Genomic DNA, 24,882 nt, shown 5'->3' with positions numbered 1-24,882 from the left:
ATTCAAGTGAAAAAGTTAAGTACTAGAGTGAAACAATACGACATCAAATAAAAGCTTATTAAGTTTGGTTTACAAAAATGAAAAGTTACTTACGCATTGGATTAAAAACGCAGTTTTACTTTGGTATTTTAAATAGGCTGATGCAAAAATGCTAAATTCATTTCTGAACAAACATGTCCAACAACAGCCCTAAACGGTATTCCATTCAAGTGAAAAGTAGCATACAAGAGTGAAAACAAGCAACATAGAAATAAAACATATTTAGTTTGGTTTTCAAACTTTGATAAAAGTTACTCACGCATTGGATTAAAAACGCAGTACTTTAGTACTTTAAAAAGAAGCTGATGCGAAAATACCTTATTCATTTCTCATCAATAGTAGTCCAACAATTGTCCAAAAAGATAATCCATTCAAATGCAAAAGTTACGTGCAAGAGTGAAACAATGCAACAACAAATAAAAACATGTTAAGCTTGCTAGTGAAAACTGTGATAAAAGTTACTCATGTATTAGGTTAAAAACGTAGTTTTACTTAAATACTTTTAACATAGCCTAATGCGAAAATGTCTTATTCAGTTTGACGTGAATACTTGTCCAACAACGGTCCTAAAAGGAATCCATTCCAGTGCAAAAGTTACGTCAGAAGAGATTTAATCCAGCATCTGCAAGAGTAATTGTGTATGGGGAGAGATTTTATCCAGTAGGCGAACCATGGTCAATATTGACAGAGTTGCCCGGCCAGCAGTGTTTAAGGAAACGGACCGTTTGGCCTCCGGAGTACGGAAAAGATCCTCGCAGTAAATTCTAAGTCTGAATAATATTTTCTCCTTTAAGCCTTGCTTCAACCAGTGCTTCTGGCTCAGAACTGTTGGGGGGAGTGCAAAATCCTTTTTTATTCTTTCTTTTAGATTTTATGGGATGTTATTTTTTTTTCTCTACAGTTTCCTCGTTTTATAGTGAGAGATCACGCCATGTCTTCTACAAATAGAGCTAAGAGTTGAAATGTTTGTTAGTAATTGTGCAGTATTGCGTTAATGTAATACTGTATTCGAAAGTTGACTTATTTGTATAAAAAAACATCTTTTACATTTTTTAACATTTAAGTGCTATAAATTGTATTTTTAGTTTTTATAGTTTCTCCGCTTTATAGTAAGAGTCACGCCATGTCTTTTACAAATAGAGAGAGAGAGCGTAGCATTTAAAGAGTATTATACTAACCAACATTTTAAGAGTTAAAATGTTGGTTAGTAACTGTGTAGTATTACTGCAGCAGTGTAATAATGCATTTGAATGTTTGATTTATCAATAACTTTTTTATATAGTTTGAGGCTTTGCTGCTATAAACTGAAGTTTTACTAATTATTTTAGTATTAAATAAACGTTTAAATTACTATTTGAAGTGTTGAATCAAATCCACGTGGTTCTCACTTGACTGTTTTGACGTCCTTTGATTTTATTTTCCCATCGCCGCCCTCCGCACCATCACCGTCGACCGGCTCCTCACAATGCTTCTCCTATAGCGAAAGCCGTCTCCAGGTTGCATCCATGTCCTACACACACGCGCATACATACACAACTACACACACGCACGCACGCACACACATATACACACAAACACATACACACACATACACCTATACACACATACACAAACACATACACACACACGCGCACGCACACACATATACACACAAACACATACACACATACACCTACACACACATACACAAACACACACACACACACAATTACATACAGACACCTACACATACACACACGCACGCACACACATAGACACACAAACACATACACACACACATACACCTACACACACATGCACACACATATACACACACACGCGCACGCACACACATATACACACAAACACATACACACATACACCTACACACACATACACAAACACACACACACACACAATTACATACAGACACCTACACATACACACACGCACGCACACACATAGACACACAAACACATACACACACACATACACCTACACACACATGCACACACATATACACACAAACACATACACACACATACACCTACACACATGCACAAACACATACACACGCACAAATACATACAGACACCTACACATGCACACACACACACAAACACATACACACATTCATACAAACAACTACCCACACATTCGTGCCTGCACACAGACACAAACACATATGCCTACACACACATACACATACCCCCCTCCCCACACATACACACACATTCATACACACAACTACTCACACACTTATGCCTGCACACACATGCCTACACACATATACACATACCCCTACACACAACACACATACCCCCCCACACACAAACACACACGCCTACATACACACACTCGTGATTGCGAAAAACATAATTTGAATTCAAGATGACAAAATTCAAATTAATTTTTTTTTAATACGTAGCTTTCTTAATAAATTTTTGTGTTATTTTCAAAAAGGAGCAATTGGTGGATCATTCCGCTGAAAATCAGACATTGTATACTGCAGCTCCATATTTCATTCCAAACCTAATGCTTAAAAAATAATAAATAAAAAAAGTGCTTAAAAAATCACAAACTTGTGTGAAAATTATTTTTGATGTATCACAACACATTACAATATGAATAACGAAATTTTAACACGACTTGATCATCACATATCTTGATTTTTACAAGCCTTTTTTTTTAATATAATCGACTACATGTTTCATAACAGTTAAAATATTCTGTGGTTTCTAAGAACGTGTTACTCTTAGTTATTTACCACTGCTTTATAAAAGTTTGTTCTTACTAAAAAAAACGTACAGTAGCAATAGTATACTTATCAAGACAAGCAATATACAGTATCTACCATGAAACTTCGAGTCAAACTATGCACATTCTACAGGAAAAGCATAATACGAGTACACTCTATAAGCAACTTTAATAGTTATCGAAAAATAAATAAATAAATAACGATGTTATAAATTGCAATCGTGCTCAAATCAACTTACTACTTGACGAAGATGCTCAAATAGATTTAATATGGATGTGTTTTTACAGTCCACATAAGTGAATAAACTACCTTTTCTCGTATCACAGAAATACCTGATGTATTGTTTATTCTTAAGCTTTTATAAATATGCCTAAACTTCATGATAGAAAGATATGTATTGCCCTGAGAAGGTAACCAGCAGTATCTACAAGTTTTTCCTTTCTCATTTTTTTCGTATTTTTGACATCTATTTTACTTAAGATTTATTAAACACTAGCGGTACCCGCACGGCTTTACCCGGAGTGGAAAATGAAAATGTCATTTGGTTCGTCAGTATATTTACAAATAATAGATGATGAGTTCATCGCCAACATGCAATGTTAATTTGCTCGTCCGTGTTATGGTAATTCGCTCGATGCAGAGGAATTACAATGATGGTAAAATAAAATCATCATATACCAATGATGGTAAAATAAAATCACAGAAAAAGAACAAAATGGAATTTTCGAAAAATCGCTTCGAAGTGTATATATCCATGCTACAAACTAATTTTGTGCCAAATTTCATGAAAATTGGCCCAACGGTCTTGACACAATGCGCGTCACATTGATCCAGACATCCAGACTGAGATACTTTCAGCTTTATAATTATTAAACATACTTGCGTGTTTTGTTTACGCTGAAAATAAAGTACGGAAAGAATGTCCATTTCCAACATTTTACTATGGCTTATGGAGAATCAAAATGCACGTCTTTAAATATCTCAAAATCTCATTTTTGTAGACGACAGCATACTTTTTCTCTTAGTAAAGAAGAAATAAATTTAGAAGTAAGGGTTTGTGCTCTATTTTAAATGCTTTTAGTCTCTGTAGATACTATAAGTCCCTCACAGTATGTTTATAGTTTAGATAAATTCGAATGCAGTGTATACATTCTATATTCTTTCTTCGAAGCTGTTTGGCACTAACCACAAACGACATGACTTAATTTGCGCTTATAAAAGATTACTAAAGATAATTCTACTTTCTTCTGATTTAGAATTGATCTTTCAAAATTATATTGTTCCTTTTACTGAGGATTTTGACAGACAAAACTGTAATAACAATTCTTTATTTTTAAATTACTTCCGTATTATTATTTTTTCTTCCACGTGTATCATATGTTTAGATATATGCATTTTGTTTTCATTGATGAGGATTGAAAAGCTTGAAAACTTGTGTCTATTTATTGTTAATTCTGTGTTTTGTACTGTGTACTTTGTTATGTGTTTTGAGGTCGAGTATAGTTTTCTCTGAGATTGCTGTAATGGAAATTAAAAAAGAAAGTTCCTCTGTGAATATGGGTTTTTGTTTTTATTCATGGCGTAGCAAAGTGTGTTTGTAAATTTTATGAAGAAAATGCTGTTTAAATTTATATGTAGAAAAAAAATATATGAGTTTAGCACATCAACTACATTTCGAATTTTGAATTTCAGCAAAAGGAAAAAAAAATGTTATTATTATTTTCTGTATTATTTATTTTAATGTGTCACTTAAAAACTGAAAATACTTAAACTCCATTGGAGTTTGAAGCTCAACTAATGATACTAAATGTTCATCTATTTCATGTTCTTTATTATGCAAAAATGAGAAAAAAAAATAATATTTCTTATAATGTGTCACTTGAAAGCAATTTTTTCTAAATTCCATCGGAGCTCGAAGTTTAGCAAAGGATAATAAACTTTGAGTTATTTCATTTCCTTTATTTAAAAATAATTTTAAAAAATAAATTCCTTAGATTTGTCACTTGAAAACAAAAATTTCTTACTCCATTGGAGATCGAGGTATAGCAAATGATATTTAATGTCAATTAATTTTATTTTGTTTAATTAAAAAAAACAGAAAAAAAATTTGTTTTTTACTTAAATATGTCACTTGAAAACAAAAATTTCTAAACACCGTTGGAGTTCAAAATTCAACTAATGATTAAAGCAGTTTTATTTATGCTATGTTCTTTACGCATTTATTTTTATTTTCTTTTATTATTTTTTAAATTAATTAATTAATTTATTTTTTTTTTTTTTTTTTTTTTTTTTTTTTTTTGTTGTTGTTTTGTTTTTGTTTCTTGTAATTATCTTCAAATGTGTCACTTGAAGACAAAAAAATTTGAACTCCATTAAGTTTGAAGTTCAGTAAATGATAATAAACGTTGATATATTTTATTTCCTTTATTTAAAAAATAACCAAAAATAATTCTAAAAAATTTTTCTTTGAATGTGTCACTTCAAAACAAAAATTTCTAAACTCCATCGGAATTTAAAGTTCCTCAAGTGACGATAAATGTTTATTTATTTTATTTCTTTTATTTAAAACATTGAAAAAGAAAAAATCGAATTTCAAAAGTTTTTCCTCAAATGTGTCACTAGAAAATAACTAAACTCCACGGGAGCTTGCGATTCTCCGCTAGCTGGATTGATTGAGGAAGTAGTCCGATTTAATCCTGCAGACGAACGGAGGCCAATATTGACTGAGCCTTTGGTCAAATAGTGTTTAAACACGATTCGCCATTTGCTCTCCTGTATGTCCGGAAGGACCACCAATGAAATCTGACCGTAAAGAATATTTTCTCTTTTTGTGAACGTTGCTCCTTCCTAGTGCTTGTATCACTGCTAGTGTCTGATGGGGAGGTACTTTTTCCTTTTCATTTAAGCCTCTCTCTCTTACTTTTTCTACTTTATTTTCTTATTTTTATATAATCTTTCGTTGGAAGTTTATCGTCAAGCCGGATATAAGTTGGATTTTTTTTTTTCAATTTGTAAGAATGATATTTTCGAATATTAAAAAAAAAAAAGTCAATTTAAAAAAAAGAAATCAAGTTAATCCTCAATTGGAAGACTCTGTTAAAAATATTTATTTATTAAGTCAGCTGTAGGTGATCAGCGGCAGTATTCAAAGTACTCATTCTATACGTATTAGAGTTTTCTAATCGGTTATGAGTAAAAAAAAATTACTAAACATATTTTGTTCATGTTCCTAGGAGAAAAATAATATTTTATGATTTACGTTAAATATTTTCGGTTTCTCTTTCAGTGAGGGGATTTCCACCCTCATTTAAATTTTTCACGAGTTGTGAATCGAACGATTGAAAATGGTTTTAAATATTCTTTACAGTTGAGGTTTAATCGAGTTCTTATGAAAGACTGTCATAAAAGTGAAATTTGGAGGTTTGGTTAAAGAGTCAAGTTGTGATCAACTCTGGACACGTTGATATCTATCCGCTTAAACCATGTTCTTAGAAACTGTATCCTCTCAATAATTTAAAATCTACATGTTTTCTTTGATTTTTCGTCAATTAATAACAATGACCCCTTTTAATTTTTGCTTGGGAATTATATTTGCTATTCTTCGTTCCGAGTCAGCGAGTCGTCTTTTGATTTACTATCTGTCCCTTAAATTTCATTCTTGACCACCATCACCTTATTCATTTCTTATGCTTCCTTAATCAATTTTGTGTTTGATATTTTCTGTGTGATGTCTGATGTACTCCGGCATCCAGTCTCTCATTGACTTCATTTCATATTTTCCTCATTCTTTTACGCCCAACTAGGTCGGATGTAACTGCTCATGAGACAAAGATAACAGTTGAAATTGCTGGATGAAATTAATATGAAGAACTGAGGAATTTAGAATCTCGGTGATTTACCAGATTTTTTAAGACATAATGCTGTGGCTTTATTTCAGTCATCAACAAGCAATGATTGCCTGAGGAAGAATCTTCATCGAACTGGCATATTTGCTGAAATCTTTGTCCATGTTATAGTCGTTTGACACCCATTCGTTACTGTAAGTAGAGAATTTCTTGGATATGACTCCAAAACTATCCGTGGATATGACTCTAAAACTATCCGATATTGATGAACCAGAGATTGTTCAAGACAACGACTTCGGTCACTTACTACATGTTGCCTCGAAGTCCTTCATCAATTTTGTACATACCTCAAAGAATACAATGCCACAAGGTTGTTTTCTATGTTATTTTCTTGCATTTTATAATATTGTTTTGCCATTGGAAATTGAAGAAAAAGCCCAATGTAACTTTTTGGGAATCAATAGGTTCCAAAAACGCTGAGCCATCCTGAAAGGGATAGTTATGGCTACCAAACTTAGAAGTCATTTAAGGTTTTTCTAAATCAACATCCGACGCCCCCTCAAGATTATTTGCACTCTAGAATTCTTTAGAAAAGAATTGCCTCCCTCACCTTACCCTCTCGTTTCTCTGCATTGTCAATCACCATCTTCATTCTCATTCCATCTTCCATTCTTCAAGGGAAATCAGCGATGCTTCTCTCCCCCCTTCTCCCATTGTCCTCGCCACGTTCCTTGTCCACAAATTCCTTTTCTGTCTGGCGTAATCGAAGTTCGAAGGCACAATCCGTGCATAGAGTTCCTGATAGGCGGCCCTGAAGCGCTGAGCAAGGAATGACGAAGGATAAACATTTCTCCCGCCTCTGCGAAGCGTCTCCAGGGATGACTTACTTCTTTGTGCACGTGGAATCATGGATTTGTTTGACAAGGAATTCGATATCCACAGATTGTCGACCGGGACGAAGTAGCCCCAGGCTTGCCTCGGTTCGCCCAAAATCGAAGTAGTGCTCACTTCCACATTTTAAATGATTTCTCATCCACAATCATTGATGAAACATTTGTAAGATTTGAAAATTTTTGAGGACAGAGGACCTTACTGAAGACTAAAACGCCGTTTGCTTTTAGTTAGTCCATAGTCTCCTTAGAAAACTGATCAACATGAGTATAATGTTAGTTTCGTCTGCATCAATCATTCACCCTAGTTTAATTTATGAATTGTCTTTACTGGTTATCACTACTATCTTCAGAAATAAACTTTTCCTCTTAGTCGTAAAAGATACCTACTTTCCAATTGCTGTAAAATAAATTCTGCTTTTATCTGAGTTTTACTTCTTTACTGGTTCTATAGCTTTTTATTTATTTATTTTATTTTATTTTTATTTTTATTTTTATTTTTTTTTGCAAAATTAACCTATTTACTTTATTTTAAAGCAATTTTCTAACCCTGCCACATTCAGTATAGCTTCACTTCTCGTTCCTTAAAATTTATTGAAAATATCTTCATTAGTAAGTGCGAGTCGCCTCTTCCCTGAAAAAAAAATTTAGTTTTGAAATAAGCAAAATAAATCTAAAATTTTAATTGAAAACAATATTTTCCTGAAATGTTTTTTTTAAAAACAGGATTTAAAAAAAAGAAAAAAAAAACAGGAAAAGACTTGTATTTTTGTTCCGAGAGAATAAGGTTTCATTTCAACTATAAACATTGAGAGGAAGAGAAAAGTGAACATTTCCAATAAATAAAATATTATTATTCTGTTCTCTATTTTTTTTCCTCGTTTTTGTTCTGTTTTATGATAGAAGAACACTAATTAAAAGCTATTTAAGCTATCTATCATATCGTTTTTTTTTCTATATTGTGTTCATATTTCATGCATTAATAAACTCAAATTTTGAAATTATTGAATGCGCATTAAATGCATGCAATTGACCAGTGTTAGGAATGTACAGTCAATTCTTGATAACTCGAAGTCCCAAAGGACCGGCTAAAACTTTCGAAGTATTGGTAGCTCGAGTTATGGGAAGTTTCCGCAACAGTCTCAAGAGTTGGGGACCCGATGGAAACTTCGAGATTAAGGAATATTCGAGTTATAAACTTCGAGTTATAGAGAATAGACTGTATATGATTTCCTTACTTGTATTATCAAATTATGAATACTACTACTCGACAATTTCCTACTTTATGTGGTTCCTCTAATTAATGACCAAGTTCTGTATTTTTAAACCAAAAAGTTTATTTCAAAAGACAACTCATTCAAAATAAAACAATAAGAAATAGCAATTATGTATGAGTATTTGTGTGCAATGCTTGTTGTTAGTTTATTTAATAATTTATTTATTACAAAAACAAGACAACACGGCTATTGGCTGCTTTGAAAACATAATTTGCCTTATTTTAATCATCATCTTTGTTTTGCCCAAGTCTGAAATATTTAGAGTTCTTAAAAATAAAGCATGTACGAAACGTTATTGTATTTTTAAATAATTTCCTTTTTGATGCATAAACTTATAGTAAAATTCAATTTAAAAATTTCCAAATAAAAATATTACTTAATCAAAAAATTAAGTGATTAAATAACTTCTAATTAATTCTTTCTGTATGTATGGAACCAATAGAATATTTTTCCTTCCAGCATCAGCAGCAGGTGGCTGCAGCAGTGGAGCGTGCCAAGCAAGTGACGATGACAGAGTTGAATGCTATTGTCGGGGTAAGACCCAATTCAAACTATTTGCTTTCAAAACAGCTTCTCATCTAGTCAGCTATAAGTTAAGCATTCACCGCGCTTGAAGTACGTTAAAATTTAAAATGAAGCATTAAAAAACTAAATGTAAGCACCTTTGTGATCAGTTTTAAATGAAGTATCAAAAACAAATAGTGTATGCTTGTAGAACGACTTTTGAAATGACTTTTTCTTCTAATGTTTTATTCTTTAGTAATTTAGATGTCATATTAATGTGACAATGCGTTCAATTGAATTAAGGCTTAAAAATTTAAATTTGTAAGTACATATATATCCCTATCTTTGAATGGTTAATAATAAACATACTGTTTGCAAGAATTTAATTTTAATGCTACTTTTGTTTTTCTTTCTTTAAGTGATCTGTCCCTAATGGTTTTTTTTTTTTTTTTTTTTTTTTTTTTTGGCATAATGCTCTGCTAGTACTTGAAATATGAGATAACTGTTGTCTACTTACTACCAAACGGCACGAACTTGAGGGTCACAGATCTGGACGAAATTCTGGATTTAGGTTAATTCCCACTAGATATGAACCCAGGTGAAGCGGTTTGACAGCATAGGCCCTAGTTTGGCTGCAACGGGGGTCCAAAGTTGTTATTTGAGTCTAAAAAAGCAATGTTTTTTCCTTTGACATCAAACTTTTTTTCTTACTCTTTTCTGGCATTTGCATTGCAGTATGAGCCAATTAAATGCATTCACAATAGGGTGGAACGAAAAAAAAAACAAAGTTTTTATTTTCGAATCGTAATAGTGCGGAAAAGTTGCGATTGGTGAAGACTTAAAAAACGAAACAAAGATTTTAAAAATCGGATAATATCTTCCGATCCCGCAACGAGCCTGAATATTTGAAAAAATGGAAAATTTCGTGTTTTCTTAGTGATTTTTCAAAAATTTTGTTTTATGTTTCTTTTTAAGGCTCTAAGATGGAAAAGTTACGATTGGTGAAACCTTCAGAAATTAAAAAAAAATTTGAAATCGAATAATACCTTCTGATCCAGAACCAAGCCTAAAAAATCGAAATAGTTGAAAAATTCAGGATTTTTCCGAATTTTTAACATTTTTGGATCAATGTACTTTTTTAGGCTACAGAACGGAGAAGTTACGTTTAGTGAAGACTTCAAAGTGAAAAAAAAAATCTTTTTGAAATAAAACAATATCTTCCGATCGCGCAACGAACCTACATGTTTGAAAAAATGTAAACTTTAAGCCCTTTTTTCAGCTTTTTTTTTTCTTTTAGTTTAACGATCCTCATAAGTTCGGTATGAAATACTAATGAAGAACGTTTGTTTATAAAACAAATGCGATATTTTAGTACTGGAGTCTGCCTGTAAATTGTCCACATGGCCCTTTAATCCCGCGATACTCATATTTGTTTATGCCGCTTAGTACAGTGTATGCATCTAATACGCCCCATTAGCGAAATAAAGAACCGCAAAAATTTCACAGACGGTGCCATTCATGTTTACAGAACAATTCAAACCTGTCGATACTTACCTGACAATCTAAAACAAGTTGTTTACCCTGTCATTGAAAGAAACTCTTTCTTTGCGCATCCCGAAAACTTATTAATGGCAATGGTGTTTGATGAAAGGGGGCACATAAGAGAACAAGCATTTAAAAACGTCTTGAAAACCAGAGAATCTGTTTCTAAAGGCAAAAGCATTAGAAACTTTGTCATTCCATCTCTAAATTTCGAAGCAGAAGGTTACACAGAGATTATTAATTGGAACACGACAAAGCTATCTTCTCCACCTTTTCTTCGAAAAGTTCCTAACAAAGACATTGAAAATTTTATTGCAACAGGCACTATACCCGACTGGGATATAAAACTATTCCCCTGCCATACGCAAGCTGTCGAAAGATGTGTGAAGCTAGTGACGGAGGCTTCACTCAAAGTGTGTGGATTTAAATCAAAAGATGGCTACATAAGAGCAACATTGAAATCCAGATCAATTGTGCCCGAATTTTCCAAAAAATCTGATTATAAATTACACTGTTAAAACTACAGGTTGCATTTGGCACTTTTCGAGGGTGAAAAGCTTGTTCACCAGCGGCACTCTTTACGGTGCCGAAATTGCACCCTTAACACGGGCGAAAAACCGGCACCCTTCACCCAGCGTGCACCGCGGTGAAAAACGGAACCCTATGGCAGAACATTGGCACCCTCTGTTTTCTGTTGCTGAGCACCCCCCCCCCCCCCTCGGTTTTGTGTGCATTTCCGTAAACAATTGTATACATTATTATTTATTGTTTTGAGTTATAAAAAGCTAAGTCTTGGTACATTTTCCACATTGAATAGTTCTGAAAATGATTAAAACTTGTACTTTAAGGCATTTGATCACATTTCAACTTTCGAACATAGTTTAGAAGTGTTCATGACTTAAATTTGTCTGCCGTGCACTAATTTTTGTACATCCACTTGGATTGCTCAGTAATTTTAATATCTTATTGACATTTACTGCAGCACGATCGTACCGAAAATGAAGAATGTAGGTACTATTTGTAAATCATTTACACGAACAATAAATATTCAATTATGTTGCAATCATGGAAAAATAAAACCTTTTATCACGTTCGAAATTTTAACCAAAGAGCACCATATTAGTACGTACGTATATATGATTCGACATTTGAATATCCGTAAAGAATATAAAAGAAAAGTCTTTCGATAAATTAAAAGCCAAAACAAATTCTAACGAGTTATTCATTCTTACTATTACTAGAGTGACGAAAAAAGTTCAGTCATTCGCTTTAAGCAATAACGCCGAGGAAAGCTAGTTAACTTAGACACGAGATAATAAATAAAAAAAAAAAAAAAATCGAGACGGAGAAGAAATTTCTTTTTCTCAATCCGCTTTCCTTTTTTTTCGTGCTTTTATGTTTTTGCTATTTGCATCATCGTAATTAGAGTTTCCGTTAACTTGCTGAGTGCATCACATTGCTAACAATGAATCTCTTAGTTAAAAATCCACAAGATTGTTGATAATACAAGCAAGCAAAACCACATAATCAAAATTAATAGTTGAAATAACTTTTCAAATATCATCTAATTTAAGCGTTTTGATTATTAAATGTTACTTATCCGGTGCTGATAGCTATTTTTAGGTAAAATTTATGCATGATAGGAATAGCAAATGTATATAACGGCTAACTGAAGAATCAACGTACCTTTGAAACAATTTTAAATATGTTCGAAAGCCTTAAAAGCTACACTATGATCAAATGCATGTACTTACGCGAAACTTTGAAGAGTAAATCGCAGAAACTTATAAGTTTTAATCCAATTTCGTACTTCATTCAATGGGAAAGTGCATGTGCGTAGTTATTCTTGCGTCCGCCATTGATTGTGGTTGAATGATGTCAGAGCGGAGAGCGCATGCGCCAGCGTTTCACCCATGCATTTAGGAGGTCCGTTTTCACATTTATTAGCGTCATTCACCTTGATCACACTTCCTAGCCTCTACTGCACCCTGAGGCCCGGTGTTTTCACCCCAGGGAGCCAAATAGTTAGTCAAAGGCACCCGTAGTTTTGACAGTGTAGCTTCAACAACTAACACTTAAAACAATAAGACTTGTATACTGGATTGTAAATTTGGTAAATATTTTATAACTTTCTATTATTTGAAAATGTTTCATTGTTGTAAAGAATGGTAGTTTTGCATGTTTCAAAGATACCTTAAAAGTCAAGAAATAAATTAATGTTTATGTTTAATATAGGGTTTTTTAAAGGCTTTTCCCTGTAACACCGGGGAAAAAAACAACAAGAACAATTTTATTTTAATCACTAAGAAAAGATGAAATTCTCAATTTTTTTACTTTTCATGCTTGTTCCTGGATAAGAAGGTATTATTTGATTTCAATATTTTTTTTTAAATTTCTGAAGGCTTCACCAATCGTAACTTTTCCGTCTTAGAGTATTAAAAAGAAACGTTGGAGCAAAATTTTTAAAAACTCTCTAAGAACACATGAAATTTTCCATTTTTTTCAAATTTTTAGGCTTGTTGCGGGATCGGAAGATATTATCCGATTTTAAAAATTTTTGTTTTGTTTTGTAAGTCCTCACCAATCGCAACTTTTCTGCACTATTACAATTCGAAAATAAAAACTTTGTTTTTTTCGTTCCACCCTAATTCACAACACAGAATAAATCTCCCCTCCCTTTATTCGTCGTACTGAAAAGAGACGCCGTATGTCTTGGAAGGTAGATATTGTCCCAAAGTTTCCTATTTCAATAAAACTCCATTGCAATTCTCTGAATTTCTGCCAATTAGTGTGGTACAGACGGCAAAAACTTATGAGTCGCGAATCTGGATAAACTTCTGGTTTTGGGTCAATGAGCCCAGGTAAAATAGTTTGAATGCATAGGCTTTAGTTCGGCACCAAGGTGGGTCTAAATTTGCTTGTTTGGCTTCGAATCTGCGATAGTGTTTTCTTTGGAATTTTAAACTTGGCACAGTATTTGCTCTCCTAACATCTGTCGCGTCTCTTGTTAGTACAACGTAGGGGCAGTGAAATTTACTCTATACTGTGAATGCATTCAGTTATGCGATACTGCAATGCAATATCAAGAAAAGGTTTATTTCGAATGAAAAACATTGCTTTTCTAGAGCCAAACTAGAAACTTTGGACCCCCATTACGACCGAACTAGGGCCTATGCAGTCAAACGGCTTCACCTGGGTTCATATCTAGTGGGAATTAACCTAAATCCAAAATTTCGTCCAGATCTGTGACCCTCAAGTTCGTGCCCGTTTGGTAGTTAGTGCGTTTTTTTAGTGTGGTATTTTTTCTTGGTACAAATTCATTTTGGTTTCTTATCTCGGAACAATTTTCGTTTTCGCTATATCTATACACCACTACATTCCATCAGATATTTTTGAAAAAAATAATAAAAAGTTGATTAAAAGATTTTGAAAATAAAAAATATTAATAATTTAAATTCGTGTTTGACGGATTCAAACCACATTTTTTGCAACCAAGATTAAGATCTAAACCTTTCAGAGAAATAAACAAAAAAAAAGCCTTCCCAGGAATAGTAAAAGTACAAATGATGGACTATAAGAACTTTATAGTACTTGAATAAATGCAGCAATAAAGGCAAAAATGATGTTTCCAAAATAAAAAAGATAAAATAAAATAATATTAGAGCAAGGACAACAATGCACAAAAATTAGAGAATATTAGAAAATAATGTTTGCTAAATACAAAAAGAATAACAGCTTTTAATGAATTCAAATAAGCATAACTAATTTCATTTAAAATTTTTAAATTGTATACTGCAACAAAACGCCATTAAATAAGTTTTGTGGAGAAAAAAAACTATGTACGTGCTATTATAAAAGTGAAAAGATTTTTCGAGAATAATAAGGTGCGAGAGATTGATCGTCTGCAGAAAAATAAATAAACTTAGCTTACGTGAATTTCATTTGCCAAACGTCAATTGATCACGTGATTCGCTGTATAAAAAAGGCAATAGGACAAGAAACGTCAACTCAAGGCACAGTAAAATCAATAAGCAATCTTTATTTCTTAAAAACTCATTTGTAGCATTGATTTCAATGTTATTGATGACTTAAATAATGCTCATAGGGCATCCGCTTATTAAATACTCTAAAATAGCCGTGCTTTGGATTTGCTACTACTCCCAACTACCTTTCCTAGTTTTGATCATAGATGCTAAGTTATTCTGCTTTCACAAAATTTCTCAAAATCCTCTGTTCCTTCACTCACTGGAAAGAAAGGATGTGTTCTGCTGCCTGCTCCATCCCACAGAGCCATGTACTCGGCAACGGAAATTCCCTCTCATTAGCACGCGTGTTCCAAGCTGTAGGGGAGGTCTGAGACCTCTGTTCGCACCCGAATTGGCATTCGCAACCCCTCATTTGCTCAGGAGAGCGAACAATCTTTCACGCAATGTTACGCCTGGCAGGCAGCACCACCGAGGGAAGGAAGAATATCGAATGGAATTACGCCACAGCGCATGCGTTGATGTTACTTGTAAAAGAAAAATGGCGATTAATTCTCCATGGAGGGGAAGCCTGCAGAAAAGGAAGAATTGCTCTTAAAAAATTAATAATTTTCGAATAAATCTCCGAAAAAAGATGTTAGTATGAATGAGCGGAAAATAATAATGGGGAATCCGTCATCCATGTTGATAGAACATGCGTTCTTTATGTGTTCTTCATTCATGTGTGTCATAAAGGGAATTTTTTTTCTTTAATATTTTTTCCTATTCAGTTTCCAGTAGAAAGATTCCTTGTAATGAACCGAGGTACATTTCGACTTTTTTTTTTTTTTTTTGTTTTTGTGCAATTTCTTATTTTGACGGGAGCAATATTTTATAAGGCCCAAACTTGTCCAAGAGTTCTCAATTTTACATATTTTAAAATTATAGCAGTATCGTACGTATAACGCACATATTGAAATTACTCTAATACCATGCCTTGCCTTCAATCTTCGAGTTGAACCGAACCATTGCTTCGGTCACTCGTCTGGTCAGCGCTAATTCTATATTAGCTACCAGTTTGTTTGGCACTCTTAGCTTACTTAAGAGGTTTTCCATTTCCAACTCATTCACTTCCTATGCCGGGCTGATGAGTGCTAATAAGCACGAAACGGCAGTCCTCGACTGGAAGTACTGAGCTGGCGGTGTATTTCATGTACTCTAATATAGTTTGATATTGTATTTAGTTTGAATTATTCTATTTCCTATTGAATTCATTGGACTGTATAGAGAAATTTCGTTGAGCTGCCTGTTATTAGATGTAATGAAGCGTGTAAAATAGAGAGTTCAATTAGGCTGTTTTGTTTCCTAATGGATATATTTATCTGTACCATTAAAGAATTCTATTGAATTGTTCTTTCCTATTGGTTATATTGGTCTGCGAAGAGCAATTCTATTGAATTGTTCTTCCCTATTGGAGATATTGGTCTGCGAAGAGCAATTGTATTGAATTGTACTTTTCTGTTGGATCTATTGGTCTGCGAAGAGAAATATGATTGGACTGCTCTATCGGAAAATTTTGTCAAGTCGGAAATGACAACTCTTTTATAACTTGTTAACTATTTCTTATTAGACGTAATGAAAAGTATAAAGGAATTCAATTGGGCAGTTTTGCTTCCTATTGGATATAATTATCTGCATAAAAGAATTCTATTGGATTGTTCTTTCCTATTGGATATACTGGTCTGCGAAGAGAAATTCAACTGGGCTGTTCTATCGGATAAATCTCTCAGGTCGAAAATGAAAGCCTTTTTTTATATAAATATCTAATCAATAACATTCAAAACAAATACAACTTTAAATTCTGATAATATGTATCCTTTTAACGCTCATAAATATATAATTTGTATCGTTATGAATATAATTTATAATGTAGATTAAATATTAATCACAGATGAAAACCCTTGTACAAGAGCGTTACGTAGACCGTTACTTCCACTGCCCCGGGGTCAGTTTTGTACCGCAGAAATATAAACGTTCCAGTTTGTTGGGATTAAAGTTGTTGTTTTGAATAATAAGAGATTAATTTAAATTCGAATATCATTGAGTTGTGACGTTATTCTTACTGAGGAGTAAGTATTTCAAGCAAAATTTGATGTGGATTAAATGCTGGATTTAAAATGACAAAATAAATGTTAATACTTAGCAAATAATTCATGATATTTAAATTTGAAACTCGTACTGCCTTCTTGATAATGCATGTACAAGATTCATGTTTGAAATAATTTTAACATCACAATTATTCATGCACGCAGTAACATATGCTGAATTATATATAAAATATTTATGATTTCTATATAATAAGCCCAGTTCTTGTTTTAAAATTTTTAAGTTTCATTATAAACGTACACTTGAATGCTAATGTATCAAGCTTTAAATTTTTACGGATATAATATTTATAGCACACGTTCTGGAGTTAAGTAATAGTTGATGAATATTGAGCTCTGATATGTCATCGTTTTAAAATCTCATTTATAAAATTAAGATTGGAAAGGAAATTTTGATGTGTGTTAAACATATTCATGAAGACGATAAATACATCGTTGGTTTCTTATTTTAAAATTTAAAGCTCAAAGTAAACTTTCCTAATTTATGAAAGACGGACATATAGTTTCAAATAAGTTTTGATGTCGTTGTAATGTGTTGTTTATGCATTAATTAATTAAGACTATCTGTCGAATTCAAATGAACACATTGGATGTGGCTTTTGCTTTCGATTTTGACATTTATATTTGTTATTCGTGATGTATTTGTTGGCTATATATTTGTATACCTATTGAACATTTTCATCAGTTGTGTAGTATTTACAGTTAAATAAGAATCACTGATAGCCAAAAATATGACAACTTCTTGTGTCTTAGTTCTTCATATTGGTAAAACTGCTTTACAATAGCACTTACATGCCAGGTCATTCTTTTTAACGCAAAGGATTTCTTTTTAACGCAAACTTTTCCAATCCGCGGCACCGTATGAAGAAATAGAACTTTCTCACGGCACCCTAGTCCTATTATGTATATTGTTACCATGAAAAACCACTATTGGAGGGTGTCGACATTCACCGTTGATTCCCCGGAAATATTTGGTTTGTTGCTGATGTCCTAGGTATGTGAATGTTGATATTCACCGGCTGCAGACGACGTTTATCAGTAACAAATGTATTTTTACCATGCATACTTCGCCTCTCCTTGGGGCACCAACTTGATGAAACCCCTGCTTTAGCATATTACCAGGGCCGCCGAGAGCCAAGTTGAGCGCCTTGTCAGTTTGGTCCCCGGACACTCTTCCCCCCAATAAAATTTGTCAATTTTATATGACTCCGATCCTGAGCCAGGACCCCTCAAGGGATGAGCCTCTAGTTGCCAATTTTGCTGACATGACCTCTCGCCGGCCCTACATATTACTTTAACATACTTTTACGTGTAAGGTGTACTTAAAAAAGGAAGCCTATCTTCTCATCATATAAATGATTCGCTTACTGTAGCCAAACCTTGTAATGAAGTTGCCTGCTTAAGGTCACCTTTAGAGAGTCATAGTCTTAATATTTAATCATCGCTTATATGGTCGTTCGAGACCACATTCCTACTTGTGTTCTATGTCCAAAACTATCACTTCTCACTCTCTTCCTGAAGTTAAGAAAAAATGGAGTGAACGAATTAATCTGAAATTACGCCCATTTCATTGGCAGGTACTTTAAAATATATCTTTATTCGGGGGGGGGGGGTCTTGTGATCTTGAGAGAGTAGTATGTGGGACAGAGTGAAATAGTTAAGACAACTAACCTTTTTTAAAATGAACTAATTGGAAATTTGTTTTGCAAATTACAGCAAGTTAAGAAAAAGAACACGGCATTTTGTAATAAAATGCATTGAAAGTGTTTTTCTTTTTTAACAATAAATTTTTACCTTGAAAAAAAATATTTCTAATGAAATGTTTTCTATTTGTTTATCAAAAATGTTTTCGGTCAAGTGAATCAGTAAATAAAACAATGAATGAATAACTGAATAAATAATTAAACAATAATAAATTCATTTGTATACGACAAAAAATGAATGAATAATAAGTGATTAAATGAATAAATAAGTGAGTTATGAAATGAAGTAATGTAAATGAATGATTTAATAAGTGATTGAATGAGTAAACGAAATGATCTATTTCACTTAGCCTCATCCAATGTGCCCCGCATGCACTCGACTAACTGTGCAGATCATTTAAAATAAAAGTAAGATTTATACTAAAACTTCACAGAATATCAGTAGGTCGCAAAGAATAGTTAAAATTAATAACAAGAACTTAATAATTTTACAATAACAAAAATATTTTTTCACTTGCAACAAAAATTTATAATCTGAGTATCAGTTTTTGAAAATTACATGTAGTATTATCATATGCTTTAATCTTCGGCGGTAACCTTTTCCTGACTGAAATAGACTACATGTGCGGACTAGACTACTAAAAGCGGAATTAATATTTTACCATTTCACTTTTCCCCTCATTCCCTTATAAACAGTTAAAATGAGAATCCTGATCCATCTCTTAAATGGAGCTTTGAATGATAATTATTTCTAGGTTTTTGATAACTTTCATGCATTATGCATGAGTTTTTATTTCATACATTTTCAAGATAAATATTACAGCATGTTTGATTATGCAATAGCTAAAGAATAAGTTTATTGACATAATACTTCTGCTAAAATTTCTTGCGTTTACATCACGTTTGTAGTGCATGCATTTAAGAATTAAAATAGTTGGTATTTTCCTTGTATCCGATAGATGGTGATTCTGTTTATAAGGGCACTTTTACATAGTCCCCTGGATGCCGCCAAGGACAGATACAAGGGAGGGACGATGGAGGCGATTGCCTCCTCCTTGAGGGATCATACGCTGGAAATTTTTCCGAATTGAAATCCAAAAATGCAGGTGAAGGGAATTTTTGATGACAGAGAGAAAAAGAATGAGAATTCAAATATCTATTCCGGAAATTTTTCAGAATTGTTCAGTTTCAAATTGGCAATTTTAGACGATTAGGGAATCTTTCGACTGAAAAGGGAAGAAATAATTTTTGGATCTCCTTGACTTAATCTCTGTGTCATCGCCCCAGAGCAACACTAAGACATCTAATCCCAGGAATTACACAAAGATATCCTACTATTGCCCTGAGACGACGATATTTTAGCTGCTTTAGATAAAAATGTTATGGATACCCCCTCCCCCTATCTTATAAATCAGATACGTAGTAAGAGGTAAGTTAAAAAATCAATCACACCCTCCTTGAAAGTTTTCTGGATCCGTCCTTGGGATAACCTTATAACGAGATTCGATTGTAGTGACAAAAACAGTGCTGAACGATGATATGCTTTTATAATACACACCGCGAACAAGCTCTTTCCCTTCCCCGTTAATACTTCTCGATGATCAAAGCACTTGAGTTATGCAAACGCCTTACTCAGACTTAGGCCATTATCGCGAGTCCGCAATGTTTTTCTAAATCCCCTTTTTATTCTTTGTCCCTCAGTTCCTTCGCTGCGAGGGACGGCGAACAAGTCCTTTAATATTCGGCGAAGCGTGGTCCTGTTCTCTTCTTGCACTAATGTTTATACTTATGAGGCCCTGTTTCCAATTCGTTTCTGCTTCGCCTGAAATGTACTTTTGGATATGGAAAGTGCACCTTAAATACGAACAACAGCCGAATGGCATCAAAAAAATGATGAGGGGGCGGGAGGTGGGAGGGGGATTTTATTTTGTTTTCCTTTACACGAGCCGAATGTAGCTACCGGCAATTGGAAATTTCTTACGTGCTCTTTTGAGTTCCATGCACCCCGCCTCTTTTCTTTCCCAGCTGTGTACTAAATTCCCTCCCTCCTCCATAACGTTAAGTTTCTTAGAAGGATGGAGGGAGAGCAATAGAGAAATGCAAGAGAAGAATATGGAAGCATAAAAGGCAGTGTTAGGGGTGGCTTTTCTGCATCGATCAACAGATTCAACGCGATATGCTCCACTTTTTCCATCTCTTTGTTTCTCTATTTTACCTTCTGGCTGACTGAGCCAAATTACAATATATATATATATATATATATATATATATATATATATATATATATATATATATATATATATATATATATATATATATATATATATTATTTGCTCCATCAGGACATGAGTATTGTGAAATTTTTCAAGCTCTTATTATTAGAATTTTTATTGATCTAAAATGTTATAGCGAGATTGGATTCTCATAGCTTTTGAAGATTTTTTTTCAGTAGCTTTTCCAATCTAAATAAATACCTTTTCAATGTATCAAGCCTATTCGCTCTATATATGCAATTCGTTATGTGTTTTTGTTAATTTGAATATTTTCGCGTATATTTGTTTTAAGCTATATTTTTATATTTAAATTGAGAATGTTGTGCTTTTTCAATGTTCCTAATGATTTTTTTTTTTTTTTTTTTGTAATTTTTCGGGTAAAATTATTAAGCTAAACATTTTATTATTTTAAAATATTCTATTCTGTTAATCAGAAATTTTGTATATCAATACATAGTACTAATACTATAAGAACATATATGGTTTCTTAAAATGTAAAATTTTGTTTTAATTTTTCAAGAAATTATTATAATCACAAATTTTAGTACTGAAGTAAAGATTTCAGACTCTTTTAATGTGTTAAACTTTACAAAAACGTCTTACTTAGAGTTTTTTCGTGTTCCTTCTGTTGCCGTTTACCTACTGTTTGCTTTTTTTGCTGATGTTTATTGACGTTTGTGATATTTTGTATAATCTTCATCATTAGTTAAAATTTTCATGCACTCATTATTTTAGAACGCAACTAGGGTCGTTCAGCTGACGTAAGAGATTTCGAAAACAGTTTTGAAAATTTTCATTTTTAAAAATCGAAAACATCTCTAAGTACTTTTTTATTGAGCTCTCAGAAGAAAAGGAAAAAAAGAAAAAATGAAATAAAAGGAAAATACTTTTTTTTTTTCATTTTACTACAATGAATACTGGCGTATATCTTTCTGAACAGATTCAACTTTCTTCAGATGAAATTGCTCATTTAAACAAAAAACGAAAAAAAAATGTTTATTTCTTATTTAAGCTCATCGAATAGTTTCTTCGATCTTAAATTCATTGAAAAACTTTGCTCATTAAAAAAAATGAAAATGAAAAACATCTATATATTAGAACAGTAATAAAAATGCGAAGCCTTAAATTTAATAAAAGAAAACATCTTAACACTCCCATTTGCATCAAAAAAAAAAATCTTTTCAGCAAATCTTATTAAATATTAACAGAAAGGTGTTCATATGTATTCTACAGAATCGTCACTCATCACTCGTCGAGTGAGAGAAAGAGAAAGAGAAACAAATAATTGAACAACATACCTCAATTAAAACCATATATATCAAAATAATAATCAAGCATGTAGTCTTAAATTAAAAACAAAAACCTACTCCTGCACGGTCCCATTTGCACCTGCCAAAAAAAAATCGTTTCCATACATCAACGTTAAAAAATTCACAGAAAGGTGTTCCATACGAGTTCTACGAAATAGTCACACGTCACCCGTTAGTGCGAAGAGAGAATAGCTCGGGAGAGAAAGTGCGAACCACCTTCCTCCCTCCCCAATCCGCCATTTGCCGAGAACCTCCTTGCACCATTACATAATTAAAAGACATAATTGAATGGGAGCATCCCTCAATCTCATTGCTCAGTGACGTTTTCTTAAATAGCTGTCTCTGCTCATTTGATGGGTGTGAGCAGGATAGATGGGGCCCGGAAACGTTCTCCCCCCCCCCCCTTATCATCGGTGCAAAAAATAGCTCTGGGGTGGGGTGAAAAACGCCTCTACTGATGGTCTAGTTCAGCAACGGAATGATTTCATGATCTATTTTCCATAATTCTTCTTTTACGCTTGCATTTTTCCTTCTCGTTTAACCCGGCTACCCCCCTTTATTTTCCCTACCCCCGACCAATACCTTTGTCGAGCAGACATTTCTTATTCTCCCTACCGTTCTCCCTCTACAAAGTCAGACACTCCTCTTATCCGCCATATTCCCTCCATTTACTTCCCTTTTTTTTTTTTTTTTTTTGCCCCCACCCGTTCTTTTTGGGGAGGATGGAGAATATGATGCATGAACTAAGCCGTTTTTATGGATCTTTTGGCGCGAGGGTGTAGGGGAAAAAAGGGGGGCACAGACCGCCTTCTTTCGGGAGGAGGGAAAAATCTCTCCCCTACGAGGGATGGAGCGCACTTCAAACGTGGAGGGATGTCTGACCTAGGACTGAAAGTCTCTTGTCGCCTTATTTTTCCCCCTTTGCCTACGGTGGGGATGAAAAATTTTATTTTTCTCTCGATGCGCCTGCAAAGTAGGATATTTTCCTTCCCCTTCCATTTTTCCCTTTAAAAGATATCGTCTGAGTGCTGGGGAAGAGAAAGGGGGTGTAGCAGTCGAAGGTTATTCCGATGTGGGTTATTGAGCGGAGAACTGTCGTAACTCTATGTTACATGACTTGAGCGCGAACTTGTTCTTGTAGCGCGCGGTCATAAAAACCTGAGGATGGGGAGGATGAAAAGAATGGAAACATGCGAACCCCCCATTGTCGTTCTCATGAACTGCTGTGCAAATTTCGGTAGGATCCTTCCTGGAATCTTTATATCTGTTATCGGAGTTTTTGTCAGTCACCTGAATTTTCAAGACAGAAAGAGATAAGGGATGAGACGTACCTCAGGTACCAATGACGTACTGACTGAGCTGATATCTGCATTAAATGATAAAAAAGAGTTTGGTATTCTATTGGTTAGCTCTGAATATTATTCGATAATACGCAGATATTTGTTTTTATGTAGTTTAAGATGTTTGAAGACCTCGGCACAACAAGGAGACAGCTAAACTTTTTGAAAATTGTCAGGAATCACAAAAACGTTTTTAAAATTAATTTTGTTTCATGACAATCAAGTTCGGTGAACAGTCCGGAAACTTTGACGTAGATGAAATACTAACGAAATTTACCTTACTTTTCTGTAAAATAGGCACCTCCCATAACTATGCACCACTGAGATCTGTTATACTTATACTGAAAACTTTCCAGAAAGTCTTCTTTTGGGATGGAGTTAAAAAGAGATTCGTCACGTTTCGTTTGATTTCAGGAGTATCATCAAACCTCTTTCCTTTCAAAAGGAGTTGGAGTAGTGGGAATAGGAAGAAGTCTGGAGGATTAAGATCTGGCGAGTATGGTGGATGTTCAATTCGTCCCACCTCTCTTTTTCACAGGAACTCGTTAGATAGACTCTAAATTGATCTTTTGTTCATTCATTTTCGTATTCAAAGTTAAGAACCAACGCACTAAACAAGCACCTAGAAAAACAAGTCTTACATGGAGTACAAACGAGGTTGATCCGAACAACGGTGGGGGCAGATGGTCAATACCTGCCGCTAAGCTGGTGCTGCGTTTTGTTTCGCCAGTGTTAGCAGATCGGGTCGTTCTAACTTCTTTCACTGAGCTTTATTGTCAGAGGTTGTATAATATTTGAATCTGCCTGTACAAAAACAGTTTCAAAAAAATTTAAAGTTACCTATTCGTAATTAATCGCAATTTGTTGGAGCTATACCGTTCTTGCACTTAATGCATATGCAAACCCAAATAAATTTGAACATTCGTACCAGTTTCTCATGAAGTACTGATACTCTTCATCAGAATTTTCATTTGTAAAACTACTCTTACGCATGATTAACTTTATATAATTTGCTTAAGATTAATCTGTTTCCTTGAATATGTTTTAGCCTTTCCTAGTAATTACATGTATTTTACTTGCTAATTACTGTACTAAATTGTTGTTTAATCTTTATTAAAACTTGCATGTGAAGGGAAAATTTGTAAGGGGAACTTAATCATCTAATTTGAGCATGCCATTATAAAATGTTCCGATTTTGTGATTGCGCTATGAGATTTTTTACTTGAGCCGATGTGTTTAATTTTATTTTTATCTTAAATACGCCAAAAAAGGGATAAAACATTGGGGGCCTACAT

The 24,882-nt window shown here is 33.6% G+C and overlaps 1 protein-coding gene across 1 annotated transcript in view; it reads left to right on the top strand.

The window, feature by feature from the left end:
* The window catches only part of LOC129223803 (protein groucho-like), a 331,565-nt gene that overhangs the window by 186,011 nt on the left and 120,672 nt on the right, over positions 1-24,882 (top strand). The window contains exon 7 of the mRNA XM_054858158.1: positions 9,248-9,322. Coding sequence (XP_054714133.1) covers positions 9,248-9,322 — 75 coding nt within the window. The remainder of the gene's footprint in view (positions 1-9,247; positions 9,323-24,882) is intronic.

The sequence above is a fragment of the Uloborus diversus genome, chromosome 6 (genome assembly GCF_026930045.1).
Source record: "Uloborus diversus isolate 005 chromosome 6, Udiv.v.3.1, whole genome shotgun sequence".
NCBI lineage: Eukaryota > Metazoa > Arthropoda > Arachnida > Araneae > Uloboridae > Uloborus > Uloborus diversus.
Note: the sequence above shows the minus strand (reverse complement) of the source record. Positions and strands in the feature narration are given on the sequence as shown.